This window comes from Poecilia reticulata, linkage group LG2 (assembly GCF_000633615.1).
Source record: "Poecilia reticulata strain Guanapo linkage group LG2, Guppy_female_1.0+MT, whole genome shotgun sequence".
In the NCBI taxonomy this organism is placed as follows: Eukaryota; Metazoa; Chordata; class Actinopteri; order Cyprinodontiformes; family Poeciliidae; genus Poecilia; species Poecilia reticulata.
In genome coordinates this window covers 38,804,742-38,827,286 of record NC_024332.1, presented here as the reverse complement: position 1 = coordinate 38,827,286, position 22,545 = coordinate 38,804,742, and the positions used below count along the sequence as shown (strand labels likewise).

The window sequence follows — 22,545 nt, the reverse complement described above, 5'->3', positions numbered from 1 at the left end:
CAAATTAGGGCTGCCTTTGAATACCTGTGTCATCTTTAAGTTTTTGCCACCCAATTGTTCAGACAACGGTGTTTCTTTAAGAGCGGTCTTAATTCAGTGACATGCAGTGCCTATGAAAAGCATTGACCCCCTCGGATGTTTTACCCTTTCATAACCTTTACAAAATTTAATGTCAAAGTAAAAACAGTTTTCTTCAAAATAATGACATAAAATAAATACAAATGTATACATTTTAAAGGATGATATGTATTTCCAAACTCAGATATCTTAAATCACAACCAAGTTACTGTTACCGTGAGTTTTATTAAAATGTTGCATATATCAAACATATTTTAAGCCTAAATTAGGAAATAAAAAATGCTTGAGTTTAGTTGTCTTGAAAAACTGAAAATATTAGTAAAAAACATAAATCATTACGTGCTGTAAATAGCTGCACCTTTTGTAATATAGTATGACAAATTCATGTCGTCACTGATCACAATGAAGCCTCTTTCATGAACAGTCTGTTTTTATTGTCTTACAAATATTAAGTTATCCACAAAAATAAAATAACTTAGATAATAACCATATTAAAACAGAAAAAATACAAACATACATTACATTTAACACTTAGAATACATAATGCTGACATCTTTCAAAGTTCTGCTGGACACTGTTTAGTATGTGCAAACTACTTATCAGTTATACTGGTTCCACAATCCCAGATTTCGGTTTTTCTGTTTTAAACACAGAAAATAAATTGCTTTAAATAAATTACACCATCTGATAAGTAGCTTACTTAAACTGTTCCTTATATATACTTTGCAGCTGACATCAGAATATCTTTATAGTACACACTGATAATTTGTGAAGCGAGTGAGTGTACATACAACAAGAAGCTTACAGTGTTGCACACAAGACACTGCGTCACAAGACAGGAAAGACTTTGCCTGATCTCACTTAAGGATGTTCATAGTGTGTGTGCAACTGGAGCTCGCTCATGTGCGCTCAATTTCTTGACACACTCGAACATCATTGATGGCATTTGTGCAGCATCACTCTTTTTTTTTTTTTATTTACAGTGCTGTTTAGATCACGTCAAAGATAAAATGTGGACTTGCTGGGTTTAATGTGCATTCTGACCATCTTCGTACATCACGTATCACATCATACAGACCACACATGACACACTGGAGAACTGCATATCTGTGCTGTGTTATTTGGTGGTCTGAAAACAGTGGCACAAATTTGTGTCTGTGGTTATTGTTTAAGTGGGTCCACACACTTAGTGTTTAGAAGTGGTACTTGGAAGCTAATTGTATTTCTTCCCTTTGAAGAAGGTGAAGGTGTGCCATGAGGAATCCCATAAAGCAACAGCAACAACATGCTGTCTTTTGGCTGACTTTACCTTCCGCCTGTCAGTTGTCACGTGTTCTTTGAGGGATGTCATAGTTGTTTTCAGGGCTATACTTTATTACACACAACATAACAACATTGATGGGAGGATTTACAAAGTATCAGTTAAACCTGCTCTGTCTTATGTGCAACATGACAGCTGCTATAAATAAATATTGAAACTCCTCAACTGCCCTTCAAGAAGGCACAAAATCTGCAAGTGCTGAAATATTATTTGTTGTTTTGAAATAATTCTGTTAATTTTCTACACTTGTGTGTTTAGATAGTGGTCAAGCGACATGAAAATGGCTGGATTCAAGCACTGTCATCAGTTGCTGATTGCGCTGCTTAGTGTATGAATTGTTTAAAATATACAAAGCAAATCAGAATTTCWAATAGATCTTAAACCAATAAAGCTAAGAAGAAATTTTACTTTCTTTCTGAAGCAATCCTCTTTGCTTAGTAAGGTTGAGATTACAACTATGTTCCATAGTCTCCAAAGAAGGGTGGTGTGTGGCAGCTTCAGGCACCTCCTGCATGTGCACGCTTTACACCGACCAACACAGGTTTCTGTTTGCCGCATCAAATGCGTCACACTGTCCTTCCATGACTTCTCTGCAACAAAAAAACTGCAGTCCATGACAAAAAACATTGGGGCATTTGTCTGTCTTTTAATTCTTATGTCTGGTGACTTTTAGTGTGTTTTTCTTCATTTGCAAACGCTGACCCACTCTGTTATCCTGCACTCTTCACAGACCACGTAGCAGCACCARTGGAACTTGCAGTTGCAGCGTTCGCTACGCGTCTGCTGCAGAATGTTGTGCCCCCTCCCGCAGCACAGGCTCTCACAGTTGTCCATCCCCGGGCTGGTCTTGTTGCAGATTCGTCCCTGTGTGCCCGCYGAGTCTGAGCTAAGGTCCCGGTCACAGAAATCAGGCGACTTCTCAAAATACACTAGCTCCCTGATGTTAAGCCGCCGGCGATGTGAGTGGTGGTTCTCTCGATGACTGTGATGGTGGTTGTGGTTGTTGTGGTTGTTGTGGTTGTTATGGTTCGAATGGTCCAGCTGGCCGTTATTCCTGTTTTGAGCCTTGATAAGGGTGGCAATGTGGAAACGTTCTTTTAGGATTGAACCCACCAGCCGAAACTCTGGAGTGACCTGCCAGCAAGTCTTGAGCTGGCAGCTCCCTGACGTCCCGTGGCACTTGCATTTCCTTCGCATGTTGTCGAGCACCACCTGGAAGACAACAGAGGACGACAGGACGAGAAAATGGGGAGGAGGGAGAAGAAGATGAGATAGGAAGAACAAGAATAAGGTTGATTAATGATTTTGTTCAATGATTTTGGCTTTTAAAGTTTTAGGCACTAGTAAATAAATGCAAATGCTTTTTATTGGAGGTTTATGTGACAGAGCAACGCAAAGCTGCGCATGATTATCAGGTGATAKAACAATTATACAGAATGTTCACTTTGCAAATACAAATTTGAGACATGTAGCAATTATTTTCATCCTTATACTCCTAAATAAAATTCATGTTGGCTAAATTGTCACCTACTTAGTAAATAAGTCCAAACGTGTGCAACTAATTTTCCGTATAAACAGACTGTACGTGATATTTGAATAYCTCACACATAGCAAATAATATATCTTGGGATGAAGTTTAGGAGAAGATTAAAGCTGTTAGGTCAGAAACCAATATGGCACAACTGTAAATCTACCARGGCATGATTGCCCACCCAGACTTACTAGTTAAGTTAGGAAAGCATGAATCGGAGAAGTGTTCCAGCTGACCTTGGTAACTCTGGAGAAGCTGCAGAGATTTATAGGTCAGCTGGAATAATCTGTTGACGATTACTCATGCACTCCACAAATCTGGTTTTATGAAGATGACTTGATAAAAAATAAGCCACAAGAMGTTCAGATTGCCACAAGCCATGCAGGTCACAAAGCAAATATGTGGAAGCAGGTGTTCTGRTCAGATATGACCAATATTTAACTTTCTGGAGAACATACAAAACACTTCACATCGAAGGAAACTAAATGGAGATAAATAAATCCTGAAAAGAATAATGTTTCCACAACCCATGTAAGGGGCAACAAGATGCAGTAAAGAATGTGCWATTGGCAGATGAATCATAGCTGGACATCGTCATTATTGGACTGTGAATATCGTCATGAATGGACATCCTCATGGAAAATGCTTACACTTAAGTGTTTGATTTTAATTCAAAACATGAAAAAAAACATGCATATATTTTTCACTTTACTTCCTTATAGTTATCTAGCACATAAAATGCAACTACATAAATAAATAAATTGAAGGTTATAATAGTAAAATCAGAAAATGTGAAAAAGTTCAGCAGGTACTGTACTTTCACAAGGCAGYGCATGCACTGTATGAATTGTGTGTGTTTTTTTTCTTTTTTCTCCAAGGTCCTAYGTATGCATGCCWTAGAAACCATTACAGAAATAGACAGCTCCCCAGTAGGAAATCCAGGTGGTCTGACTYTGAGTATGTGGTTAAACCTACTGATATCAAATAACACAGTGGATGCAGGTGTTACCCAAACAGACAGCACTGTCATTATTCATGGTTTGGCATGAAGTAATGACTCCAGGGATGACCCTCATGTAACAGCATTRCACACATAAGGGCTTTGTGGTATTTACATATTTTCACTTTAACGGTTTAAGAGGATGCCAGACACAGKCGATGTTCATTTTAAGTGTGCAGAAGGCTCTGATAAAGCTGGTTAAACTACTCTTTGACACACAAACAAACTATCACAATGCTTGAAAATAATTGTAGGTAACTCGACTCAGGATCTTGATGCATAAATATAACCTCATTCATTTCATTTGGTGCAGACGTAAACAAACAGAAACAAGTCCTACAAGAGCCATGTCCATTTTTGTAATGTGTGCACATATGTGTGTTGGTGGGTGTTTATCAGTCAGCACCAGTCCAAAACTTTAAGATCCAATTACCAACAGGAACACCAGGCCACCCAGAGTACTGACAGATGCTACTGCTGCCGCCCCTATCAACAGACACACACATACACACACACACACACACGCACGCACACGCGCACACCCCTACACACAAACACACACATGTCGGGCACTAAAGATATTCTAAGCAACAAAGCTCAGAGGCATGTAGAGAAGTACTGCCCTTGCCTGAATGAAATGAAATGTACTGATGCATTTTCATTTTCCTTCTCACTGTGCCAAAAACAAAATTTTGCAAAGTTCTGCATGTTCCCAACAAATGTGCTAGATGTTCTTCTTGATAACAAATGGCTTGCAGCAATATCACAAGCAGGCATAGCCATGAAGTACAAAATATACCCTTTCACAATGATAATTTATGAATAACCATGCAGTTCCTCATGAAGTGACTTCAGAGAAAGTGGGAGAAGGTCACATGTTTAATACCTGACCTACTTAAAATCTTACTATGGCAATTGTTTTTTTTGTGTGTTTTTTTTAACATTCTTGGTGTAATTACGCCACTGGTTTCTTTGGTTCTATCTGTTTTACTCACTGTTAGAACAAAACCCTTAAAATCTCCTGCTAAGGTTTCTGGGTCGGGGCACACTAGCAGATCTTCACAAAGTGTCAGTCAAAAGATATATTTGTTACTTAAATGACATTTATAGGTACATTGTAGCTCCTGTTTGGATATATTTATTTCACCATCAGTTGAATTATTTAGAGTGGCGCTCAGAAGTGTAACATACTATTACGATGGCAAATTTTGGCAAGTAAAAACTGTATCTAATTGTTTTGTTTATATATTTGTTTTGTTAATATATAATTAAACTGAAAAATAAAAATAATTTTTAGAAAAGAAATAGAAAATTAATACTAAAAGCTTCAATAATCTGCTTGCATATATGTCCACATCCTTAAAGTGATGCGTTGTTGAAGCATGGTTTGATTCACGCTAGGTTGTTTTTCTTCTCTTGATGGCATTCTTGTCTTTAGTCGTACTGGAGTGACTGGATTTACCTGAACTTATTCATGTATCTCATTGTACTGGATGGGTTCTACATGTAACAATCTCTCAATATAGAGAWGGGATTTACTAAGAAATTCTAAAGTTTTAAAGAAAGAATCCAGTCCTGGTTAAAATCTCCAAGAACTTTGTTGACAATGATGTAGCACATCACCAAAAGAACATCACTTCATGACAGTGAAGCATGGCAGTAGCACCATCATGCTGTGGGATAAATTTTCTTCCAATGAAATCAGATATTTTGTAGAGCAGGATGATATACCAAACAACTATAAATACCAGACTACCAGTTTTGACCCAAAACCTTCAGGTCTGTGTTATGAAGTTGTAGATAAAAGTCTCGATAGCTCCTCTTCCACTATAGTAGAAGATGTCAGACATAATGATTTGCTGCTTTGGTGGATTTACATCAGAGATTCAACAATGAGTGGACGTCACWTTTCTCGTGTGAATTACCGTATTTTCCGCACTATAAGGCTCACCTTCAATGAATGGCCTATTTTAAAACTTTTTTCATATAWAAGGCGCACCGCATTATAAGGCGCATAGAATAGACGCTACAGTTTGGGTTGCCAATTTGTTCCGTACTCTATTATTACACATCCACATTTGTAAAGAAGTGGTCCCCGAATACTTTATATAGTAGCTGCCCCAGTCATTGTTTCACTCACGGTGTTGGTGTTGCGATATTGTGTCCAATTGCTTTCTGGGTAACACAGACCAACCGACACGCTGCCGCCGCAGTCTATGTCTCTCTTCCCCCGCCCCTCTGCCCCCCATGGCTTTAAATGTATTATCAAACTTTATTAACAAACCAGCGTTCTGACAACTATCCCAGCATGCACCGCGCACTTCTTCTTCTACTGGGAAAATGAAGTCGGCGGCTGCTTACTGTAGTTGCTAGACCTGTTGTGGCTCAATATTAGTCCATGTATAAGGCGCACTGTCGGCTTTAGAGGAAATTGAAGGTTTTTAGGTGCGCCTTATAGTGCGGAAAATACGGTAGCTAAATATAAACCTCATACTTCAAAAAGTTTAAGAGGTGGATGGAGGAAAGGAGAAGCTCTCTTAGCTGGGCAAATGAGGACAAGAATCAGACGATGATCACAGCAGCCATCACAGAGAATGATTTTTCTTCCCCAAGATGTTGAACACTGTTTGATCATTGTTGTCATCTTTGTTCAGGAGAGAGTTAAATCACTAGTTGGTGCATYACGTGCACTAGCAACCAAAAACCACTGATTCATGCTCATGAGGAGGGATTTTCTTTTGCAGAAGATTTTGTCTAAGCAGGCAAATAATCCYAAGATCTGCACCCGGTTTAGCTAATATGTTTATTTTGATTGTACAAAATACATATTGCATTAAAGATAGGAAAAAAAGTTCAATCATGTTGTATTCTTAAGACCCAACAATCTGACATGCTAAGATTGTTTTTACACTTTCAAGATCCAGTTGATCAATTCGGTTTAAGTCAACAATACTTCATTATTCCAATGGGAAATTAATTATTGTCATATCATCCATGTACAAGTCATGCAAATGAATAGATTTTAAAAGTGCTGGCATTATCTTGTAGAGTGAATGCTGTAATGATCATTTAAAAGATGGCAAAATATTTTTGTATCATTGCATGATTTGGTTACAGTTTGTTGAGATAAAAAAAAATAACACACAATTGCACTTTTTGTTTAAACAATGTTGTACTGATTTAGAGGTTTGAAAGGAAAGTTTAAAGGAGCTGTGATCAGTGGAGAGTGGATAATAAAGGCTGTAAGATTTTAGGATAAACAACAGTAAAACAGTTCAAACAGCACTTGCACTGAGTTTAGAGAGCAGCTTTGCAAGTTTTTAGAAAGAGTCAGAGGCAACCCCAGAATCACAAACGTCCGGGCCTTAAACACACAGCAAAGTCTGTAATCATGAAACGCTCCAGCCCACTTAAACCTTAAAGAGACAAACTGACCTAGGAGTCATAATTGCATCCACATTGCTACTGTTTGATGACGGGTCATTCACAGCGGGATAGGGGGTTCAAAGACGAGTAGAACTAGAAAAAAGAGCTTCTGTGCAGTGTTATTCTAATGGTATTTGGATGCATAAAATCTTTCATATACAATACAAAAATTGTATTTCTTTTTTTTAAACAAGATTGAGGAAGTGTTTTTTTGTTATGTATTCTGAATAATCAACAGATTTAAAGCTTTATGATCTCCAAATCATATTTTCAGAAATATATGTTCCAAGAAAATGATGGGAAACTGCTTTATGATGGACATTTTTGGTGCGTGAACTACAAAGATTGATAGGTATAAGCATTTTCAGATGGGGGTCTCAAGCATCTCATTCTTCACTATACAGAATCTGGTCTCCAGGCTGCCACAGAGTTTTTGGGCCTGCCAAAAAACTGAGACATTATATATTAGACAGAAGCACCACAGCAACAAATTTCACAATGAATAGCAAAGCAATGACTTGATAATAATGTTACCCGATCTGAAACCATGCAATACAAACTCTGTATGCATTGATGAAGAATCCCTAATCTCAGCATGCCAAATACTTTGTCTTGTTGGCATTGCCAAAAAATTTAAAATTTTTTCTGGTGTATCAGTAAATAATCATATGTCATAAAACATTATTGCACTTAGTCAGCATGTGTGGAACAATAAGAAATAGTGTGGCTGCAGCTAATGCCAAAGATAAACTGGATCAGTACAATTCTTTAAGCAGCAAAAAACCACTTCTGTAAGAAAATAGTTTGCAAGTTAGATCAATGTTACTTACTTCCATATGCTTATGTGTGACTACTGGTTACCACAACCATGCATGAGACAGTAGGAAGTGATTAGCTGACCCTTCAATCGACTGTCTAAGCCCATTACCAACAGTTTCACAATCATCTTGATACATTAATTCGGTTTTAGTTCCGAAACATCAAATTATGAAATGAACAATCCAGGAATTCCTTTCATGGTCGATCAAGACTTGATCTTTAATCTAGTTTTCCAAAACAACAGAAAGAAGGAAAAATAAATTTTAATCAAGATGGACTGGTGGAAGAATCAGACTCAGAGATTATTTCTGCCAAACAGCTAAGCAGAACAGATTACTTTCAGTGGAACATGTACCACAGGCAAAGGGAATGTTGCATTTTATATCTTCAAACTCTGCACGTCATAGCCAATTAAGTTTATAGTCTCTTCCTTCACAGCTGAGGTTTGGACTTGAATAGAAATACAAAAAAAAAGTTCTTTCAAAATAACAGAAATTGCATCTGATTTCAATTTTTACACTTCTGTCAATGTGTCATCAAAGGAATACCATCTGTTAGATCTTTTGTGGGATATATTTGTTCATTAAACCCATTGTTAACATATGCACACCCTACGCCCTTAACGGGCAAAGTTTAAAACAGAGTCTGCAAACCCCATAAACCTCAACAAAAGAAAAGAACTGTGAGTGAAATGTGCTCTAGGTGTTTAGGAAACACTCTTTTGGCATGTAGATGAAAGACAAAAAAGGTAAAATTTGGGCCATTAACAGGTGACAGGAAATAAGGAAGCTGTCTGCTCTCGCTCTAATTGAAGTGGTCTGCCTGTAAAACATGTGATTTGATCCATCAAACAAAGAGCATTAGCTATGAGTATCTAGTACAAGAGGAAATAAAGACATGGGCTAAAATTGGATGACTGATCAAACACTTCCTGTCTGAGCTAAAAACTTTGTGGCTTTATATTTYCCGACAGAGAGCATTCAAAGACTCGAGGAGGTTGATTGAAGATCACAGGAAAGATTGTGATTTTTAGAAACAACAGAAAAAGTCCTGTTTCACATTATCTTTACCAATGAGTATGTTTGGAGCAAAGCCAGAAAATCAGTTGGAGAGTCCGAAAATTAACCCTAAAAATATTGATGTTAAATTTAGGACAGATGGAAAATGAGATTACAGGCCAGGTTAATTTGTGTGTGTTGGTATTATCAGCAAATCACCTCTACATCTASCTGATACYCTCTGAGCTCAGATATTGCCTACTGTTACTTGCCATAAAGATTATATTGCTTCCGTARTCACACCTRATCTCATCCCATGCTTGAGAGTCTTAGACATGTGAAACAGGATTAACAAATACAGGTCAAAGGCTTGGATAGAGAGAAAAATGGATAGTTGAGAAAAGAAAAACAGTTGATATTTAGTGTAAACAACCTGTCACATAAACGAATCCCAACTTTCTCGTTTTTCAGTTATGTGTTTTCTGCTGTGGCCTTTGGTGTCAAAGACGTTTTGAGGTACTGACGTATTAAGATGTTGTTTCTATCACTGTAACAGAAAGAATAACCTGATATCTTTTGTTAGAATTATGCTTCACCCTGGCTGGAGATGGGCACCAGCACCCCTCCCGACCCCACTGAGGGAAAAAGGGTGCAAGAAAATGGATGGATGGATGCTTCACCCTTTCAATAGATTTCCCGTCAATTGTAGGATCATTTAAAGCTTTTCTGCTTACTCCCTACTAATGGTGTTTTCACACCTGATAGTCTGGTACAGTCGGTGCGATTGGGGACCAAAATTGMAACATTTGTAMATTTTCAACTGGTCCGATTCGCTTTCGCACTGAACTGTGTCAAACAATCCAAACAACCTTATTATTCCCTTGCCTGTGGTGACACCAAGGGCCACTGAAGGAAATGACACAAAAACCTCTGGACAAGACATTGAGTCCAAATTCCTTCTTCACGAAATGAAAACAAAAATGGAGTGGCATCAAATTTTTGCAGTTGTAGGATTTCTCTAGTATGAGGGCCTTTGCTTCCTCTTCACTCCACATCAAACAGCGAGCCATTTCTCCAGCTAGCATAAGACAAGCACTTTTGTTTTTTTTTGTATTTCCCCATTTACCCTGCTGCTAACATGGTGGAGCTGTGTCTGGGAGCTCTGTGGACCGGAGTTCAGCTGAAGACTGAAGATCCAAGTCCGAGCTTTGGGGAAATAAGCCTCGCATTGGAGAAGCAGGCGTTAATTCACCAAATGGCTGCAATGGGAGATCCAAAGATTCGCCATGGGGAGCCATTAAATCCGGAAGGCACTATRATTTATTTCAAATTACCTCTCGTGATCTGGCCTCTCAATATCAGAGGTTAATTATCTGTACAAAATATGATCCACAAAAATCATAGGCATATATAAGCAAAGTAAAAACACCTATACACTACAAAGAAAGTCAATTGTGTACCATATTTAGAACAGACATCTGGCAACTTTTAATGGGCTTAAGAGAGTTGACAGAGGCATCTATAAAACAACCCCAGACAGAGATCAAATACAACATATTGGTGGCAGACTAGGACTGGAGGCGACATAACACAGTAGACCAAAGGAAACTACATACAAGCCACAGAGTAAAACGAAGGAATAGCTGAAGAAAGAATTGCATTTCAGAGCCCTACAGTTATTTGCCTATGAAAAATTTTGGATGCCTCTTGACAATAGTCAATAATTACAGTGATGATTTTTCAGAACATACAAACTTAATGAGGCAGTTCGGTTCCTGCATGCACTTGCCTGTTGCAGCTATTTCGTAACAGATATTAAGACTCAGGACTGCAGTATGCCAAAGGAAAAGTGTTGGTACACGCTATTAGTTCTGTCACTTCAATTAAGGTTTGAATGAGTCAATGGGCAACTCTGCATTTATGAATCAGGAGGTGATGACCAGTAGTGAGAATATGAGGAAAACTCCAGCAGCATGACGAAGACCTCAAAAAAACAAAAAAAACATTGAATGTGGTTATAATTAGTCTTTCCTGACAGCTCATTTCTTTAAGCAGTAAATTATTGTGCCTCCCACCTTGGACTAATCTGAAAACCCGACAAGGTAATGCGGTTGTTTTTCTAAGTGATGTTTCAAATTGACAATTAGGAACACATTTATAAGTTGCAACACGGGCTGGATGCAGTAAATGATGTATTCTGCATATGGAATCACACACATTGAGCAATGTGTTTGCCAATAACAACCAGCTCTACTGTGCCAGTAAAAATTAACCTCTTATTCCTAGTTTAGCTTGCTGCTTTAAGTTTGATCATTGCACTAAACCCTGTGTCATTAACAAGAACTTCTTTTGGGAAAATCCAAATCTAACGTCTGCRTGTCCCATGCTCGACCCCTCTTGACAGATAAACAGCTCAGACTCCATTCGCAGCCTTGTGTTTGCCAGTTCAAAGGAGATCTGCTAAAGAACCCTAAAGCCCAACAGAAAGCCCGGGCAAAATCAAAGCACACAAACAAATCCCACAGCAACACATTAAACCCAGACATCACTTTAAACAAATCAAACGCCTTGCTTCAAAAGAGCAGCTAAGCACGCGCATATGAATACACATGCTGACACGATGACATGCAGTTACAGGGCAAACGTATACAGCCAGGCAATCTTAGACTGTGTGTGCAGTTGTGTCTATGTATGCAGCATTTACTCACTGTTAATTACACACAGTATCCCCAGCTCTCATTTAAAGACTCTAATAAAATGTTATTACAGACATAAGCACTTCCACCTGTTGAGCTTTTACTGTGCATCATTTGCCTCTGCACATACTCATGAGTGTGTGTTTGTGTGTGTGTGTGTGCATGAGTAAAGCAGACACATGTACTCTACTAGTATCTGCACAGTGTGTGCGAGTACWGATCTGCTTGTTCTGTATCTTCAGAAAGGGCCTGCACGCCACCGAGGATATAAAATGTCCTCTTGAGAACTGCCGGAATAATGCAGCACTAAAGTTTCTTGATCAAACAGTCGATTCCTTTTGTGTGGTTTCTGAGTAAGTGAATTAACCTGAATTGCCTCTTATGAGCAGTTTATCATTGCTCATGGGTTAAATTAGCCATTAAACGTCCCAGTTTTGCTGGTTTGGGCAGATCTCAAAGGGGTGCCGTTCAAATTCATTATGACTTGCTAATAAATCTTAGAGAGCCCCAGTTAAAGCTGTGTTAAGCCCTCACATACACAAAGTTAGTCCTCGATTGCTTTAAAACATCTGCTTTACAAAAACAAGTTTTTCTATTAAAACTCCTCTAAAGTGGCTGATTAACTTTAATCACCAGCTCTTTCCGTTATTGAGGAGTTTGGCATTTTGGTACAAAGCAATGCTTTCATTCACAATGTGACTTGTCCTGCAAAAGTGTTCACATCCCCTGGGTGTTTTTATTTTTTTATTTTTCTCACATCACAACCACAGACTTCAATCTATGTCAATCTAATGSTAAGCAAAAATACTAACACAGAGGTTTATGAAGGTGTAATAGATGGATTTTTATTGTTTTGTTTCCCCAAAAAATACAAAATATAGCATGCATTAGTATTCAATGCTTAATAGTTTTCATAGTCAATTCCAAATTGACTGAAGCTCCATCAAATTTGATGGAGAAACRTTCATTTTAAGTCCACAGGTTCTTAACTGGATTTAAGGCTRAATTATTGCTCCATATTCTGTTTGGCTGTCTTCAACYCATCCATCACACCCAGGAACCTCTKTTGTTAAGTGTTACTAATATGCAATGCATAGCTTCTTGCTTGCAGGCCAGAAAGTTCAGTATTTATCTCATCTAACCAGAGCACCTTCTTTCACAATTTACTGCAAATGGTGTGTGGTAAATTGGAAACTGGTCTTCAAATGTCTTTCAACATCTTTTTTCTTCCCACCATTGTTTGATAAAATACATATTTGTTTAGTGCACTTGTCTCCTCACCCTGACTGTTTTTAGATGAATGACCATATCTCTGGGTTTTCTATTGCACCATACTCTTTCCATTTTCACATGATGGATGGAATGGTACTCGGTGAAATCTCCAGAGCTTGGGGCRGTGTTTTCAAACTTTACTCCTGACCTGTCATAGACTTCATGATGGGGTTTGTTCACTAATGATGCACTGCATTTTATTTTGGTATATCAGAGTACAGAGGCTGAATGCAACTGCACACCACAATTTTCATGTATGTGTAAATGAAAATTGTGTAAATATTTATTACAAAGCATCAATCATTTTTCTTTCACCCCATAATTAGGTTCTAGGTCATGTTCATCTGTCACTAAAATTCAAWGGAGTTAGTGAAGTAAGATAGCATAAGCATGAGSGCTTCTCCAAGGCGCTGTTTCTGATCGTTTTCACTGTAAGTAGTTTGCTTAGATTGTAATCACAGTTGACATKTGTTCAACCACCTACAGTGGAGTAAAATGAAAATGTTGAATATTCTTATTTCAACATTAAAGGCAAGTCAAATTTGACTTAAAAACATAGAAGAAGAAAAAACATGGATATAAGCTATCACTCAGATGTTGAGCTACAAGCTACAGATATTTATGCAACAGTGGTAAAAAGGAGTAGAGACAGGTAGCTGCCTTCCTGCAAAGCTGCAGCCTTTCTTTCTCTTTGCTCCCCTGCAGTCTGGGCCTGATGGTAAATCGTAATTACCAAGACGCTTGCCAGTAACACAGCAGACTGTTGTGTAGCCGGCACTGTCACCACCTGCCTACCTAATGAAAAGACAGGATTCAACAGAACCTTGACATGGCTCTTAAATCTGCAACATGAAYACACAGAAGTGTGCCAAACATTCATTTTTGAAGTGAGCTCTTTAAATGATAAGGATACTCCAAGGGGRAAAAAAAAMAAAAAAAAACTATTTAGCCAAGACATTTATTGCCTGCTTATGTTTTATTGACTTCAAACTGTGAACTACTGAACAGCCATGTGTGCAGCTTACAGCTGCTTAACAATAGAGGAAGGCTGGACTGTGTGTTTTTGCAGCAAAATGGATGTGGAATGGATTTTTTYTCAGCACTAAAAAGCAAAAAGTATTGTTTTAAAACCTGTTCAAAACTTGTAGCTTACGTAATAGAGTTATTTATATGATGCCACAAATTGTCTTTGTCATTTTTAGTTTCTGCCAGAGAGAGGTTGGAGGAGGTAGAGTAGGGGAGAAAGAAATGAGGGAAGGAAGGGCGAATCTCTTTCTACTTTCCGCCCCGCTGTTTGAAGTCTAAAATCTTTTGCAGGGTTTTAAACATCTGTTTCCAAACTGCCAGCAGTCACTAATTAGGGCTAAAAACAAGACGGGACGTCGTGAGAACCCTCGGGTGGGCATGAGGCAACATGCACACTCCGTGAAAGGAGAAAAAAAAARAAAAAAAAAAAAAAACCCACGACATTCCTTTGCTTAAAGACTACTCCTCTGAAGGGGGGAGTGGGACAGGGGAAAGACCGGGCTGGAGGGAGGTGAGGTGGTGATAGCAGTAGGTTGCTGGAAGGAAAAGACACAAGAGATGGGTAGGCGTTATTTTACAGCCCCACCTGTCAGTGTTTTCTRTTTTATACAAGGGACCTTGTGTATGCATGTACATGTTTGTGGCTTGTTTTTAATAGGGCTTTATTGTACTTTACAACTGAAGTGATCAGATGTGAGCTGTTGCAGTTCTTCACTGACTCATTTGCTTCTCCATCTTCACCTCCACCTTCTGCTTTTTTCTCTTTTAYTGCTTTATTTCTCCCCTAAGTTATTTACCTTCACCTATAATTGGCTCTGTCTACTGTTAGTGCTCACTGAAGTAGTGCTCTCCAGCCTGTGGCCACCTGTAACCTGTTGGAGAGCAGACTCAATATAWAGCTGGTGTGGTACTTAATAATTAACTTCCTTCATTACACAAAGAGAAGAGTCCATGAAGTGCTTTTTAAAAGATAATTAAGATTATGTGCTCTGCATTCTAACTAATGTGTTGGAGATCTGAGTCTAACAACAGTGACATTTGAAGAACACTTTATCTCTACAAAGGTCATCAGAGGCCATCAGTCCTGTCAGTAAGCAGGGGCCTGGAGTCTAAAACCATCATGACCACTGAGACTGACAGAGGAGGGATTTGAACTGGCAACCTACTGGTTACAGGTCAACTACCTGCTGAGCCAGCGTTACACCCTATTTTATTTTATAGTTTATATAGATAAGCTACAAATATCCCCACTGCTGCAATGTTAATCTRGTCTATTGATTTTTATTATAATAAGGTTTTCTATGACAGTAATTATGTCTGAAGGGAACGCGCCTCCCTCACATTTGAAAAATATTTGTTTTGGAACCCAAAACATTTACGATAGAATACTACTTCTCCCAGTGCTGTCATAAAAGTTGCAGCATGTAAATAGCTTAAATATATTTGTTAAAATTATCATTATGTGGTATGGCATAAGACAGAAAATCTATGAAAAAAAAAGCTCCTCTGCCTTCTCCCAGTCCTCCCAGTATAGACATACACCATCCAGTGAGACATAATTAGAGCCAGGGGGAGGGCTTTAGCGCTGTCAGCCACTCTTGTTCTAAAACCCTCTGCCTTGCTTTCTGCTATGCTCCAACTGGTTCACCACAAAATTTCCTGCCATGAATGCTAGTTACTGATGATGCTGGATAATTGGTTTTCCTATACGTTGTTTCTCTGTCATTAGTACATTTAGCGCCATGTACATGAGGTTGATTGACGGCACTAAGATGCTCCTTCTGACTCTGAATGGTTGTTTTTGACTGGGTAATTTTGCAGAMAGCTAGTGACATTGGGAGAAGGTGGAGGAGCCTGGTCTTTTCACAGACTGTCTCATATTATCCTGTCACAACATGGTAACAGTTTTAATAAATATGGAGAAAACATATTTTTGCWAAAGTTACTTAAATKRTAGTTTTCGCAGAGAGAACTTGCAAACTCCATGCATTTGAACAAAGGATCTTCTAGCTGCAAGGCCACGTTGCTACTAACTATGCCACTGTCCAGCACAAGTTAAATATGTAAAAACTGTTGACCAAAATTATATTTTGAATCAGTCGGCAAGAAGTCCTCGAAAATAACATGCCAACACACTACATGTTGATTAACTATCATGTCACAATACAAGGGGATAACATAATAATCAAAATTAATTWGTCAAATTATATCTTTATCACTGTAACTTGAATTGTAAAGCTGCAACGAAGAGCATATTGAATTCTGCAGATGTGTTGTTTCAAATTGTACACCAGTGAATGGTAATGGAAGATTTTAACAATACAACATCTCAGATTAACAAAATGTGTCTTGTTAATGAGCATTTCAACTGGATGTGTCGTTTTATGAAGATAAGCAAAGAAAACAAAACAAAACAAAGATGCATGTTGTGCCGTGAGACAGCCTGAGTCAATTTGCCTCCTTTAAAACCTGAATTACGATGAAGCACTCATTCAAATCAAAACAGAAATTGTGTAACCGAAACCGAGTCAGTCTGTTTAAAMAAAATAAGAGGCCTCACAGAGTAAAATATAGGCTTTGTTTAGCTTAGCAATTCATTATTACTCATGTTATATCAACTCCCCCTCACTAATAGAAACCTTTTGTCATCAATCTGACAAGCTGCCAGTCTTGGCCAGGATTGTCTTTCATAAGACATTTTTAATCTCGATGGGATTTTCTTGGTGAAATAAAGGCTAAATACAAAAATAACATCAAATACATGTGAATATGACTAACTCTAATGTCCACCTACAGCAGAGAGGCCAGCTGTTGTTGCATTCAGCTGACGATCGCATTTGTGTTTTGTCTGCAAAATCAAGGGAACCAGAAGTAAACTGATGAAAAGATACGATCCCAAATTACTCTGGAGGAAACGGGGGAACAATGAGCAATTTACGGTTGCTACTTGWCTCTCTGCCACAACAGAGCTGGTCGCTACCCAGCTTATCAATGTCATTTACATTTTTTTCTTGCGTTTCCCCAAGGGCAAATCCTTTAGAAGTAGTCATCAAAACAATGCTTGARTGTCTTTTCAAACGGTGGCGGTTGTAATKGTTGCCTTTGAAAAAAAAAAAAAAWATTAAACTGGCAAAATTCTCAACTAATTACAACCTCTTGCACCTCCATTAATCTTGTCATAAAAGACATTAATCAAGAGTAAAAAATGTGTTGACAAAAGACAGCCAGTGTGACAATCTTATATCATTATCATTTCTGTTAGAAAAAAAAAAAAACATTGAATTTTGAGCTTCTGTGTAAACAAGATCAGCGGATCCAGTCTTAGAAGTCTTAGAAGAAACAGCAAATGTAATGTATCTCAATATATTCTTTAAAAAATGCACTTTATATTTARACTCGACTTGTCTTATCTGGGCTGCACAGTGGCGCAGTTCGTAGAGCTGTTGCCTTGCAGCAAGAAGGTTCTGGGTTCGATTCCCRGGCCCAGTCTTTCTGCATGGAGTTTGCATGTTCTCCCTGTGCATGCGTGGTTTTCTACAGGTWCTCCGGTTTCCTCCCACAGTCAGTCAGGTTAATTGGCCTCTCCAAATTGCCCCTAGGTGTGAGTGTGTGTGCATGGTTGTGTGTCCTGTGTGTCTCTGTGTTGCCCTGCAACAGACTGGCGACCTGTCCAGGGTGACCCCGCCTCTCGCCCGGAACGTCAGCTGGAGATGGGCACCAGCAACCCTCCCGACCCCACTGAGGGACAAGGGTGCAAGAAGATGGMTGGATATTGTCTTATCCATTAACACATACCAAAGTTTTTGGTAGCATGTGAAAGAAAAAACTTGAAAATTGCAATAAATTTACACAGAAAAGACACATTAAGCGTTGGACAAAAACGGAGAAATTATGAGTTTAGAAGAAGTAGGGAAACTTAAAGATGCCAGAAACTATTACTGAGGGATGGATGTTAATGTTTGTCTATTACTCCTAATAATTAAATCTCAAATTTCCACTTCCTCAACAGAGAAACCGTGTTCACTGCATTTTCATTCAGACTTACTGTTTTATGAAGAAAAGTACTAGTTCTATTATACTAACTATTTAGCAACATGAATAAATATTTTTGCCACTTTCTCTCTATCCTTCTGGAAATATTATGACCAAATTATTAGTGTCACACAAATGAAGAGACACATGTAGGAAACACTTAGCATCAGACCTGAAATGTCTTGTCTTCTAGATGTCATTGTTTTTATTTTGTTTGTTTTAATTTGTTGGACAGTCACAAAATTGAGCATCAATGTAATGTAGTAAAAGAACCAATTAGAGGAACAAATGAAAAGTAGGTGTACTTTGATGCATAATGATGTGATGCAATTATGACAAAACGTTTGTGCATCCATCTGGCTGTGGGGTTTTAAAGTGTATATTTAATTGAATATTTTTAACCGGAATTAGGCAAGATAGCAAACAAAAACATCACTTCACCTTTTTGTGCTGAACTGCTGAAAACCTCCCTTGCTTACAAGAAAGTAAATCATATCATTGAAACTTAAAGGAATGATGCTATCCGTTTATAAAGAAAATGAAAAGTAAAAAGGCCATCTCACTATTTGAGATTGAAAAGAAAACTTATTAAATCAGCAGTCTCTTATGTTTGCATGTATTGTTTGAAACTAAATGCCCAGGTCTATGTATTAAATTGCAAATAAGAATAAAGAAATGTAAATGTAAACATCATAGCTCCAAATAGTGAATATATTATTGTGACAGCAGTAAGAATTGTTGATTTTATGTTTTGCAATCTATTCTCAACAGGTAGTGTGCAACTTTGCACTGAAACTTTTCTGCACTGTTGACCAATTGAGCCATTTCATCTTTTGTTATAAAACCAAACCACATAATGGCTACACTCTAAAGGTGAGCACAGAAACAAACTGCAGTGTTGAACCAAAAATTGTTGTTTTTGTTTTTACAGAACACAGCAAATATTGCATGAAGATAGTAGCAATTAGCATTATGCAGTTGAAACCAGATATTTACATAAACTGATTACAAAGACAAATGCATTGTTTTCTCACAGTCTGAAGTTAAATCAGACCAAACTTTTCTTGTTTTAGTTTAGTTCGACTTAACCAAAATTATGTCTATTTGCTAAATCACAGAGAACATTGTTTTGGAACTTCCATCAATTTCAAAAGTTTACATCCATTTGGTCCAAATCAGGGACCAAATGTATGCACCTGATACATTTTAAAAAACTGTCGTTTATACATTTTTTTGCTTTGTGCCAAACCTTTCGGGCTTCCACAAACTTCTAACAGGCTAACTGACACATTAATTTAATTGGAGTCACACCTGTGGATATATTTTAAGGCCACGCCTGGAACACACAGCTTCCTAGTTTGACGCGATTGGAAATTCAAAASAAATCAGGAAGAGAATTATGCAACTGCACAAGTCTGGCTCATCGTTTGAAACAATTTAACAGCACTTGAAGGTGCCGCGTTCATCTGTTCAAACAATTTTATGCAAGTATTGACATGATCGGAATGTCCAACCATCAAAATGCTTATGAAGATGGTTTCTGTGTCCCAGAGGTTAACGTCTTTTGTTCCCAAATGTGCAGATATACTCCAGAACAAAAACTACCTTGTGGTAAGTCAGTGTCATCATCCACAGTCAAACTGTCCTGTACCTGACATGGGCTGAACGGCCTCTCAGAGAGGAAAAAGCCTTTACTTAAAAAGAAACATRAAAATCCAGATTGTAGTTTGCAGATGCACACAGGGACAAATATCTTAATTTTTGGAGGGATGTTCTGTGGTCTGATAAAAATAAAGTTGAACTGTTTGGTCATAATTGCCACTGTTATATCTGGAGCAAAAACAGGGATGGTTGCCACAGCTAACTGCCAAGTATGTGGGTGGCAGCATCRTGTTGTGGAACTGTTTTGCTGCAGGAGGAACTGGTCCACTTCATAAAATAGATGGCATCATGAGGAAAGAACATTATGTAGAAACATTGAAGGGACCTCTAAAGACATCAGACAGGAAGGAAAAGCTAAAAGTAACTAAAGGACAAAACAGTCAATGTTCTCAGTCCTACAGAGAGAAAATGTGGGGAGATGTAAAAAGGCATGTGTGAGTGAGGTGAGCTATGAAATGGATTCTGTTACACCAGTTTTGTTAGGAGGAATGGGCCAGAATTCAAGCAAACTATTGTAAGTTTATGAAAGAAAACCCAAAAGGTTTGACCACATGTCATAGAGTTTTAAAGACAGCTATCCCTGACACTGACCAATTCTAACTAAAACAAGAAACGTTTGGTCGGATTCAACTTCAAAAAGTTAGGRAAAATGGAATTGTGTCTTTTCATTCAGTGTACGTAAATACCTGGCTTCAATTGTATTTGCACGGCGTATTGGGGGTATGATTAGCTGTGACCAAGAAATAAAGCTCCTTACACTAGTGTGCAAATATCAAAAGTCACGTTTTATCAAATCTAATCTCCAACATACATTTTTATGTTAGAGCAACCTACTAGYCAAGAAAAGCTTAGCTGTTTAGAAACAAGGGAACAAAACATGCTATTTTTTTRGGAGGGTCCTGTATTATTTGTTGACAGACTTCTTAAAAGACTTGTTTATATGCAAKTTTACCCCCACACATTAAGTTATAAATCTCAGTGTGCTAGTAGATCACATTAAACGTTTCAACACAGTTWTGTTGGACATGCCTTGCGTTTTGTGTCCCTACTCAGAGATTCTTTTACGTTTCTCTTTTGGCTTGTAAAACTCAAGATGGATACAACAAAGTGGCAAACTGCAAGCCTCAACGCAGCAATCCATAAACCAGTGGCTGACATTATTTGTGATTTATGTAGTAATTAATCTTTAAATTGCTATATAAACAGTTTTAAGAGCCCTTYGTATTATGTTGTGCAGACACTCACCTGCCTCCCAACTTTATTATTATGCAACCTCATTCTTGCATGRATGTCTCTGTAGGTTTCRCGGGCATCCAGGAAGTCCCTTGAGAACTTTTCCCCGAATTCCACATCAGGGCTGCAGCCACCCCACTCCCAGGAGTCTGGCTGCAGTCCGGAGAGCTCGGCGGGGTAGTGCTCCATCACACCGTGAACCATCCCTTTCCCTCTCTGGATGGCCTCCAGCTGTAAGCGGCTGAGCTTGAGTCGAAATGCTTCCTCGTCCCCGCGCCGCTTCTCGTCGCAGCCGCATGCTTTCAGTTTTCCCATGGAGCAGGCATTGGCCACCGCGTGCACCACCCCAGCTGCTGCRATCGCATATGCAAAGGCACTCTCTCGAAAACCTGTGGGTACAGTCAGTTTATAAGTAAAAGGCTCAAGCTGAAGGACACAATAAGCTTTTAACAAGAAAAAAAAAGCATATGTTTAGAAAAAAGATAATTTCATTGCAAATGACTAATGCTTGGGAAAGAATAGCATCAGAACGACAGAAATGAAAGCATAGGGAACAATTAACAAACACAGCAAAACACATACTTTTTAAATAAGGATTGCATGTGTCAGACCAGCTAAAAGAAGTTAATTATTGTGAAGGGTAAGACAAAAATGCATCGTTTTTTATTGTTTTGGTTTTTTCTTCAGATTAAAGTCTGAAAACAAGTATGTATTAAGATAACTTCATATTATCTCAATCAAACCAGCTTCCTTGTCCTGTTCCTTGTCCAGCTTCCCTGTCCTTTCAAAGAAAAGTAACCCCACTTCATGACTGTACCACCACTATGCTATACTATGGGTGTAGTGTATTTAGGCTTATATGCAATTTTAGGTTGTTTTCACAACAGGACAGTCTTTTGGTCCACTTTATTTTCTGGACTAAAGGCAGACTTTTTTGTCAGTTTGTTTAATGGGGTTTGCTTTCACATTGTGCTTTTCTGCAAGCACAATGTAAACAAAGTGACGATCACTGCTCCCATTTGACAGAAATGACGGGGGACAAAGCACAGAAAAAAACAACTCTGTAAGTTCTTCTTGCTGCATTTCAGTTGTTGACATATTCATACAGCGCAGGTTGGGATAGTTTTAATTTCTCAACGACATCGCCAAATGCGAGCTGCAAGCTGAATGAGACAGGATGTTGACTCACAACATTCTGCYAGCAGTATCGCTGAGAAGAAAATGGTATGATTTCAGTACAATCAGTACATGCAGTAGTACCATTAGCAACGTTGAGGGCTCATTTTTACCATATTGCCCAGTAACAGTGAGCCACAAAGCCCAAAAAGATGTAATATTCTAATATTCAAAGAAGCAACATTTTCTTTACACCAAATGAAACTTAGGAAAGAATGCGTGACACTCAATGACTGCGCAAATCACCACTCAACTGCTTTGMATGCCTTATGAGA

General features: G+C 38.3%; 1 protein-coding gene across 1 annotated transcript in view; it reads right to left on the bottom strand.

The window, feature by feature from the left end:
- Positions 1–524: 524 nt before the first annotated feature.
- Positions 525–22,545, bottom strand: part of LOC103460520 (protein Wnt-10a-like) — a 32,031-nt gene continuing 10,010 nt past the window's right edge. Inside the window, exons 3-4 of the mRNA XM_008402736.2 lie at positions 21,107–21,483; positions 525–2,611 (exon numbers count right to left, since the gene is read on the bottom strand). Coding sequence (XP_008400958.1) covers positions 2,084–2,611; positions 21,107–21,483 — 905 coding nt within the window. The 3' untranslated portion in view covers positions 525–2,083. The remainder of the gene's footprint in view (positions 2,612–21,106; positions 21,484–22,545) is intronic.